The following is a 9,799-nucleotide window of genomic DNA, read 5'->3' as shown; positions in this document are numbered from 1 at the left end:
CCTATGTGTACATATTACCTCAACTACCTTGCCTAACCGGTGCCCCCACACATTGACTCTGTACTGGTACCTTCTGTATATAGCCTCGCTATTGTTATTTTACTGCTGCTGTTTATTATTTATATTCTTTGTCTATTTTTTCCTTCTCAAAGTATTGTTGGTTAAGGGCTTGTCAGCAAGGTATATACTGTTGTATTCGGCGCATGTGACAAATACAATCTGATTTGCAGTTGCAGTTCCCCTGTGACCATATCAGGTATGGATTTGAGGTGATATTTGTGTGAATGCAACTAAGGGTTAATTTAGTTTTTGGTCATGACTGGTAATATCGTTGGAGTGCAGTTTCTCCTGGCCCATAGACAGACTACTTACATCATGCCATGGTAATAAACAAATCTCTTTAACATGATGAGATTTCTTCATAGCTCGCCTATCACCAAAAATAAGTTCCGTTGGATTGTTATGCATCAGTGGAAAGTTATGAACTCAATACATTTCTACAGAGCAGAACACAATTCTGTTTGTCAGACATCAAGAGTGCATTTAGATGGATATAATCCCCATGATAGACACTGAAGGGTGGAAATGGCATAATGGTTATCAATGCTCATGTGAGGGTTGGTCAGTAACATTCAGGGTTTGGGCAATATATATATATATTCACTCAAATCACTCTCAGAAATCCCAGACCTAGGGCAACAGCACTATATGTCGTAACATTGTGGGAGGCAACCCATCTGCCTAGGGCTGGGTTCCCGTACTGGCGGCCTGCAGGTGGTTTTATTTGGCCCCACAAGTTCTCGGAGCAAAAAACATACTTTAAAAACAATTGTTGGACATAAGACTAAGGAAAACATTTTAATTTTGGGAGTCTGTTCCAAAGTATTCCCACAGATAGATGTGATCGTATAGGGAAAAAAATTGAGAACAATTTATATTTCAGTTTACTCCCTGAATTGACTGATTTGAAAGGGAAATGACTCAACCCTGGTACTGCCATTAGACAATTTGAAGTAACTAGACTAGAGTAGCAGCATATCTGTTTTAGCAGGTTTAGTGTATCCCCATGTTTAATACAACAAAAGCCACAAATAAAAAGATTTGACAAGGGCGAATACAAAAACAATTCTCTTTACTTCTTCAGAGTTCAGTATCTTTCCCACACTGTGTGGGCTGCTGGTCAGTCCCTCAGGTTCCCACCAGAGGGTGCCTGAGTAGAGCACATTATTATACAGCAGATAGCAGTACAAAAAAAATGAATGGGGTGAGAAAAAGGCAACTTGGACAGAATGTTTTTTTTGTTGTTTTTTTTTAAGAAGGAAAATTACAAACACCTGACATGACAATAATATGAACATTGATATTATTTGCTCTGTTATTTGGTCTACTTCGAGGCCTCTAGCAAAGACCAAATTACAAATAAAAACAGATTGGACAAAGTTACTGCATTTGTTCACATGCATTCCCAAAAGACTAGTACACACATTGGATATGACCATGATGTCACTACTTGTAGCTATGCCAACACCATCCAACAGCACTGATATCACAACTTCTGTGTCCAGTGAAGGAGATATAAAAATGGTTGATTCAATGTATAAAAACAAAAAGTCCATTGACATAACCAAGACATTATATAATTACATTTTTTTGTTCATTGGTTGATTCTCCTGCATTCAAAGATGGACAGAGGCGTGTTTTGGGCAAACGTTCAGGCTGCATATCTACAAATTTTTCTGTGGCGCCATTCTTTTCTCTCTGGAGGTGTGGGTGGGAGGACAGTCTAGTACATTGAGGAGTGGCCTGGGTCTCCTTTGGATTCATCTGCTCTGGGTCAAAACCAGGTATGTATGTATGTGTGTAAGATGACCACGCTCCCACCAGGGGTCAGTCAGTCTGTCAGTGAGGGGTCTGTGTTGGTCAGTCACAAAGTATGAGGTAGTGTGTTGGTGTCAGTGCTTTGCTTTGCTTGTCGCCAGGCCAAATGTCTGGGGGGGGATAATGTGGACAGGGCATTGTCATGTACGGGGAAATCAGTTGTTCAGTCCAAAAGAGTCACTAAAAGTGCTTCATGTACTCACTAGCCAGTTTATTAGGTACACACATCTAGTACCGGGTTGGACACAGCTTTGCTTCCAGAACAGCCTGAATGTTCCATGCAATGTTTTCCCACTCAATGTTGGTGATCACGTGCCAACTGAAGCCGCTTCTTTTTGTTTTTAGCTGATAGGAGTGGAACCCGGTGTGGTCATCTGCTGCAACAGCCCATCCTTGACAAGGATTGATGAGTTGTGGGTTTCGAGATGCCATTCTGCACTTCACTGTTGTACTGCACCGTTATTTGTTTGTTTGTGGCCCACCTGATAGCTTGCACAATTCTGGATGTTTTGTTTGTCACATCATTCTTGGTAAACCCTAGACACTGTTGTGCGTGAAAAGCCCAGGAGGGAGTCTGATCCTGGATCCGGTGCGCCTGGCACCGACAATCATACTACGCTCAAAGTCACTTGCTTAGGTCACTTGTGTTGCCCATTCTAACATTCAATCGAACAGTAACTGAATGACTCGATGTCGGTCTGCCTGCTTTACATAGCAAGCCACAGCCACATGACTCATTGTCTATAGGAGCGATCCGTTTTCGTGAAAGAGGCGCTGTACCCAATAAACTGTCCAGTGGGTGTAAGTGTTTTTATGTATGCAAAAGAGAGATTTGGGCATTGTAAACGGCTTATCAGATAAGGTTGGGCAAGAGAGATCAGAGCAGTCATTGTCTCTTCCCCTGCAGCCCTCCCAGTCTCTCCTTCTCCGCCTCCTGTTCCTCAGCCTTCATTGGCAGCCACCAGCTGGCCCAGGCCCTGGCGGACGTACACAGCCTGGATCTCCTTGGTTTTGAGGCAGAAGTCGCAGGCCCAGACGGCAGAGCTCTCCCGGGTCAGCAGCCCGTAGGCCGGCTCAGTCAGGCCCGTGCAGTCACGGTGGAACCAGCGCTGGCACGAAGCCTCGCACAAGATGGCATCCTGGTCGTCGTGCACCTCTGACAGACAGAAGCCACAGGGGAACACCATTCCCGGGCCCCCCAACTTTCCTGGACCGGCGCCTGGGCCTGTGGAAGTGTTGGCGGGGCCGGGGGGCAGCGGAGACTGGGTGTTGGGAGTGGAGTTGGAAGGGGGGTTAGGGTTGCTGGCGGGGGTGTTGCCCCCGCTGTTGGTCAAGTTGTTCTGGGCAGAGTTGGGGGGAGCATTGGGCATGGGGCATCCACCAGGAGCGTTGTTCTGCTGGTTGTAAGGGGTAGAGCCAGGGGCAGAATTGGGCAGAGTCGACTGCTGCTGGGGCGGGTTATTGGAAGAGGGGGTGTTGGTAGAGTTGGGCCCCTGCAGCTGATTTGGCGGCACCTGCTGAGGCTGGGATCCGTTGAGGGGGCCGGTGGGGGAGGAGTTAGGGTTGGGCTGGGGCGGTGCTGAGGGGGGCTGACCGGTTGTGTTGGGGTTGGGATGCTGGTCAGGGTGTCCAGGGAAGCCTCCTCCAGGCTGGGGAGGGCCAGAGTTGGGAGGCCCGGGGGGAGTGTTGTTGGGACCTGGGGGACCAGAGGAGCTTAAGTTAGGCTGCTGAGGAGGCCCAGACTGGGGCCCACCTCCACCAAAGTTCTTCCCCTCCTCATTTCCTGGACCCGGGGGGCTGGGGCCTGGGTAGGGCCCATCTTGTGAAGGAGGGAACTGTCCTTGAGGGGGTAGACTTGGCATCCCTCCCATGTTTCCTCCTGGGCCACCTGCCATGGCCCCCATCATGTTCATCCCTCCAGGCATGCCCCCCATGGGGATCATGGGGCCATGGGGGGGTCCCCTGGGGCCCCCGCCACCTGTTAAAGGGGGGCTGTTGAAGGGGTGCCCACCCTGTCCGTGCTGTTGCTGCGGGGGCATCCCAAACCGAGGGTGCGGTGGCCCCCCTCCTCCAGGACCCCCCATAACACCAGGGGACAGCATGGGGTTGAACGCCGGTCCAGGGTGCATGGGGGGACTGAAATTGGGGGGCATGTTAAATTGCGACGGACCCGGGAAACCTCCCCCACCACCCCCGAAGCCAGGCATCCCTCCAAAGCCCAGCTGGTGGTGCGGTCCTGCGTTGGGTGGTCCTGGGCCGAAAGGCGGTCTCCGACCTGGACCTCCAGGGCCTCCTACGGGTCCTCCGGGGCCCCCCATGAAGCCCATGCCGCCAGGGCCCATCCTGCCTCCACCCCCATACGGCCCTCCTCCTCCACCTGCCCCGGGGCTGGGGAGGAAGGGACCCCCTCCTGGACCTCCAGCCCCACCGGGTCGGGACGGCAGTGACGGGGGGCCAAAGTCATCGTCAAAAGGGTTGGAGGCAACCAGGTGGTCCACCATGGGGGTGGGAGGGGGCGCAAACTCAGAGAGGTGGGAGAACGCGCCACCAGGCCCCTGAAACACACAATGAGTAGAGACAAGAGAGAAAGGATTATTGAGATTGAACGAGGTCAGTTTGGTAAGAGCAGAGAAGCTTACACATAGTGTAGAATGGTTGAATAGTAAACTAGTGAAACCACTGATCGATGTAACAAGTTGTCAACTATGTTACCACAAAAATTAACTTGACGAGTTTAGATCATGATTAAATGTGTAACAAATCACAAGACCAGCACAAGAAAAAGTGAACACAACAAGTAAAACCTTCTCCCAGACAAGGCCACCAGTCAAACACGGCGAACATGTTTACATTAAGGAAGAATATCTTCAGATCAGAATTACCAAGGCAGTTGTTACCTGAGCATTGGATTTCCTCTTCTTCTTCTCCGGGCTCTTCATTTGTCCACCTAAAGAGGGGAAGAGGAGAACAGGAGAGATAAGAGGGACATTCTAGCAGTATCTTTCCGGTTTACAGATTAACATACACATGGTCTATTTTTCCCTCATTCCCTAAGAAATGCTTTTTGTGAGGGTGGGTTTGGAGTAAGTTGGGAAGATTAACCATGTTGACATTCCAATAAATACAACGCAGGACTTTACATTTGTAACACAGAACCCAGATGTTAAGATCAAAGTCCAGAACCAGGAGTGGACAGAGACAACATTCCTGACTGACTGGCATGAGGACAGTGTGTGGAGGTGAGGACCACAGTCACCCAAGCCACAGACTGTTCACTCAGCTACCTTCAGACAAGTGCATCAGAGCAAAGACAAAATAAAAACAGCTTCTATTACCAGGCCATCATACTGTTGAACAGCCATTACTAGTCATCTACCATGTGATGCACAACCACAAAAAAAAAAATATAGAGAGAGATATACATAAAAAAAAAATCATACTGCTGAACATACCCTTCTTAGTGTCTCGTGTAAATTTATCCTGGGTAAATATGTATAGATTGCTCGAAACAGAAGTATATCGCATCACTCGCAACCAATACACTCATTTGATTTCAGTGCTGAACAGCCAAGCAGAGAGATGCCAGGTTTGGCTGAGACACAGAGAGGAAAATAATGGACATCATGAGAATGTAGAAATTAAGATAATACCAGGCCATTTACCAGCATGCAAGACATGCGAGGAGCAGAACAAAAACGATGAGACAGAACAACTGACTGCAGTCCTGTAGACACGTGGATTTGCAGCAGTGGTAACTAATGGTTAGTTCTGATCTGAGACAGACGGGATGGATGGATAAATGCTCAAAATCCTACCTTTGCCTCGCTTTCCTTGGCCTTGTCCCGCCAGGAGTCTCCCCGATTCGGCAGCCATTAATATGACTGTTGGTGCTGTGCAATGTCACCGTTCATATCATGTAAGAAAAATGTAAAATGACGAATAGTCTTGAGAATTTGGACCCGAGAAATACTAGCATGTGGAGTCAAACAGTCTTTGGATTTGAGGACAGTTTCTATAGATAGATAAGTAATGTGCGTCTTCCCTTGCAATTTTACAACTCGATATCTTGTTCCCCACACTTTGACTGTCACGGGGTTTGCTGGCCAACACACATGCTCAAAAAACTGTGGCTAGCCAGGGTTACTTTCAGCAGCCAGCTTGTACAAAATGAAGAGCCGGGCTGAATGAAACTTAACACCCCCCCCCCCTCCCTCCCTCTAAAAATGATCACTTACAGATGTGTAACAATTAAGCTAGCTAGCTGTATAGCAACGTTAGCTATCACATTTGGGTAACATTAGTCGTTAGTTAGCTATGTGTTTTTTATAGATTACATGTAGATTATGATTTATAACAATGAATAACCTACATTCAATTTGGTTAATTTACACATTTCGCCTCTATGATAGCCAGCGGCGCAAAATAACCGGTCTCTAGTTAATAAAATGTTGATTAACGTTAGCTAGCTCGCCTGTTAGCATTATTGGGACGCAAACTATACCCTTTCTCCGTTGCTTGCTCCGTAGTCGTTAATATGAACCTCTCCAGTGTGTCATTGCCGATATACCAGTCCTCACACGGTATATGTTTTCTTTTGTGGTACAGCTTAAAATAATAATTGAAACAAACACGCACATTTTGCCATATTAATCACGGCCTACTATCGCCGCCGGACAAAGAGGGCCAGGCAAGAGAGACGCGCATCCGGGAACATTACAACTCAGAGGGAAAGTAGGGTTGTCCTAAAACGAGTTTTCTTAATTAAAGTCACTTTCTGCATCTAGATTAACAATAGACGTAATCACACTTATCAATAATTTTAGGTGTAGTTTAACTGATTTATTTTGTGTAGTAAATAGCAGACATGATATAATTCATTTGTTCATTTCTGAAATTAGCACCCCTTTAATTTTAGGTTATGGAGCAATCTAGAACGGACCACTTTCAACGCTGAGGTAGGGATGGACACACATAGGCGTTCCGTTTTACAATGCAATCTGGAATCCTTGGGACGTCCCTAACCTAAACCCCAACGCTAACCTTAAAATTAGCTATTACTGTAACCTTACCATTAACATTTCAACTTTAATGGGGCAGGGACGTCCCAATGGTCCCGGATAACAAGGACCATGGGGGTGGCTCTCAATCATAAGGCAAGGTATCAAGTGGCTCCAGCAACTTGCACTTAGTCTACTTAGTCTACTCTATTGTCCATACATTGAATGAAACGTATAATATATATATATACATACATATGTATATATACATATATATATATGAAAAAAGGAAAGTAAAGAGAATCTATCAAAACAGAGAAATAATTATGAACACTTAAAATGCTGTCAACAATTTTATTTATTTTTATTTTTATTTCACCTTTATTTAACCAGGTAGGCTAGTTGAGAACAAGTTCTCATTTACAACTGCGACCTGGCCAAGAGAAAGCATAGCAGTGTGAACAGACAACAGAGTTACACATGGAGTAAACAATTAACAAGTCAATAACACAGTAGAAAAAAAAGGGGGAGTCTATATACAATGTGTGCAAAAGGCATGAGGAGGTAGGCGAATAATTACAATATTGCAGATTAACACTGGATTGATAAATGATCATGTACAGGTAGAGATATTGGTGTGCAAAAGAGCAGAAAAGTAAATAAATAAAAACTGTGGGGATGAGGTAGGTGAAAATGGGTGGGCTATTTACATTTACATTTACATTTAAGTCATTTAGCAGACGCTCTTATCCAGAGCGACTTACAAATTGGTGAATTCACCTTCTGACATATTTACCAATACATTATGTACAGCTGCAGCGATCGGTTAGTTGCTCAGATAGCTGATGTTTGAAGTTGGTGAGGGAGATAAAGGTCTCCAACTTCAGCGATTTTTGCAATTCGTTCCAGTCACAGGCAGCAGAGTACTGGAACGAAAGGCGGCCGAATGAGGTGTTGGCTTCAGGGATGATCAATGAGATACACCTGCTGGAGCGCGTGCTACGGATGGGTGTTGCCATCGTGACCAGTGAACTGAGATAAGGCGGAGCTTTACCTAGCATGGCCTTGTAGACGACCTGGAGCCAGTGGGTCTTGCGACGAATATGTAGCGAGGGCCAGCTGACTAGAGCATACAAGTCGCAGTGGTGGGTAGTATAAGGTGCTTTAGTGACAAAACGGATGGCACTGTGATAAACTGCATCCAGTTTGCTGAGAAGAGTGTTGGAAGCAATTTTGTAGATGACATCGCCGAAGTCGAGGATCGGTAGGATAGTCAGTTTTACTAGGGTAAGCTTGGCAGCGTGAGTGAAGGAGGCTTTGTTGCGGAATAGAAAGCCGACTCTTGATTTGATTTTCGATTGGAGATGTTTGATATGGGTCTGGAAGGAGAGTTTGCAGTCTAGCCAGACATCTAGGTACTTATAGGTGTCCACATATTCAAGGTCGGAACCATCCAGTGTGGTGATGCTAGTCGGGCATGCGGGTGCAGGCAGCGATCGGTTGAAAAGCATGCATTTGGTTTTACTAGCATTTAAGAGCAGTTGGAGGCCACGGAAGGAGTGTTGTATGGCATTGAAGCTCGTTTGGAGGTTAGATAGCACAGTGTCCAATGACGGGCCGAAAGTATATAGAATGGTGTCGTCTGCGTAGAGGTGGATCAGGGAATCGCCCGCAGCAAGAGCAACATCATTGATATATACAGAGAAAAGAGTCGGCCCGAGAATTGAACCCTGTGGCACCCCCATTGAGACTGCCAGAGGACTGGACAGCATGCCCTCCGATTTGACACACTGAACTCTGTCTGCAAAGTAATTGGTGAACCAGGCAAGGCAGTCATCCGAAAAACCGAGGCTACTGAGTCTGCCGATAAGAATATGGTGATTGACAGAGTCGAAAGCCTTGGCAAGGTCGATGAAGACGGCTGCACAGTACTGTCTTTTATCGATGGCGGTTATGATGTCGTTTAGTACCTTGAGTGTGGCTGAGGTGCACCCGTGACCGGCTCGGAAACCAGATTGCATAGCGGAGAAGGTACGGTGGGATTCGAGATGGTCAGTGACCTGTTTGTTGACTTGGCTTTCGAAGACCTTAGATAGGCAAGGCAGAATGGATATAGGTCTGTAACAGTTTGGGTCCAGGGTGTCACCCCTTTGAAGAGGGGGATGACTGCGGCAGCTTTCCAATCCTTGGGGATCTCAGACGATATGAAAGAGAGGTTGAACAGGCTGGTAATAGGGGTTGCGACAATGGCGGCGGATAGTTTCAGAAATAGAGGGTCCAGATTGTCAAGCCCAGCTGATTTATACGGGTCCAGGTTATATATATATATATATATATATATATATATATATATATATATATATATATATATATATTGTTGACACCATTTTAAGTGTCATTCAATGTATGGACAATAGAGTAGACTAAGTATAAGTTGCTGGAGCCTCTTGATACCTTGCCCTGTGATTGATAAAATTCAAACCCGAATTTTAACTCAATTTTAACCCCAAAAAAGAGAATCTATTTGGGTTCAAATTTGGGTTTGAATTTTGCAGAAAAGCTGTGCCACCTGGTACCTATGTCACACAATGTTGCTATGTAGCTTTTTTCATAGGCTGCTGTGTATAAATCATAAAACTGCATAAGAATGTCATATTCATGACTGAGTCCGTTTTTCGATGAGGATTATAGATCCAGGTCAGCCTGGTCTCATAGACTTTATGTAACATAGTAAACGTCAATCTGAGACACACAAATGAGTATGATATCAAATCAAATCAAAATCAAATCAAATTTTATTTGTCACATGCGCCAAATACAACAGTGAAACCTTACAGTGAAACGCTTACTTTACAAGCCCTTAACCAACAATGCAGTTTTAGGAAAAATACAAAAAAAGGAGAACATAACATATAATTAAAGTA

At 45.6% G+C, this 9,799-nt stretch overlaps 1 protein-coding gene across 2 annotated transcripts; it reads right to left on the bottom strand.

The window, feature by feature from the left end:
- Positions 1–1,115: 1,115 nt before the first annotated feature.
- pygo2 (pygopus homolog 2 (Drosophila)) lies at positions 1,116–6,717 on the bottom strand. 2 transcript variants are annotated; one of them, XM_064984041.1, is made up of 4 exons: positions 6,380–6,717; positions 5,694–5,768; positions 4,761–4,825; positions 1,116–4,433 (listed from the first exon to the last, which is right to left on the bottom strand). In XM_064984041.1, exons 2-4 carry the CDS (start codon positions 5,749–5,751, stop codon positions 2,820–2,822), a joined length of 1,737 nt encoding a protein of 578 aa, XP_064840113.1. In that variant the 5' UTR covers positions 5,752–5,768; positions 6,380–6,717; the 3' UTR covers positions 1,116–2,819. The 2 variants fall into 2 exon arrangements, with proteins under 2 accessions (XP_064840113.1, XP_064840115.1); XM_064984043.1 differs by having other exon boundaries at positions 4,776–4,825; positions 6,380–6,712.
- Positions 6,718–9,799: the final 3,082 nt, after the last annotated feature.

Source organism: Oncorhynchus masou, chromosome 13, assembly GCF_036934945.1.
Source record: "Oncorhynchus masou masou isolate Uvic2021 chromosome 13, UVic_Omas_1.1, whole genome shotgun sequence".
Taxonomy (NCBI): domain Eukaryota; kingdom Metazoa; phylum Chordata; class Actinopteri; order Salmoniformes; family Salmonidae; genus Oncorhynchus; species Oncorhynchus masou.
Note: the sequence above shows the minus strand (reverse complement) of the source record. Positions and strands in the feature narration are given on the sequence as shown.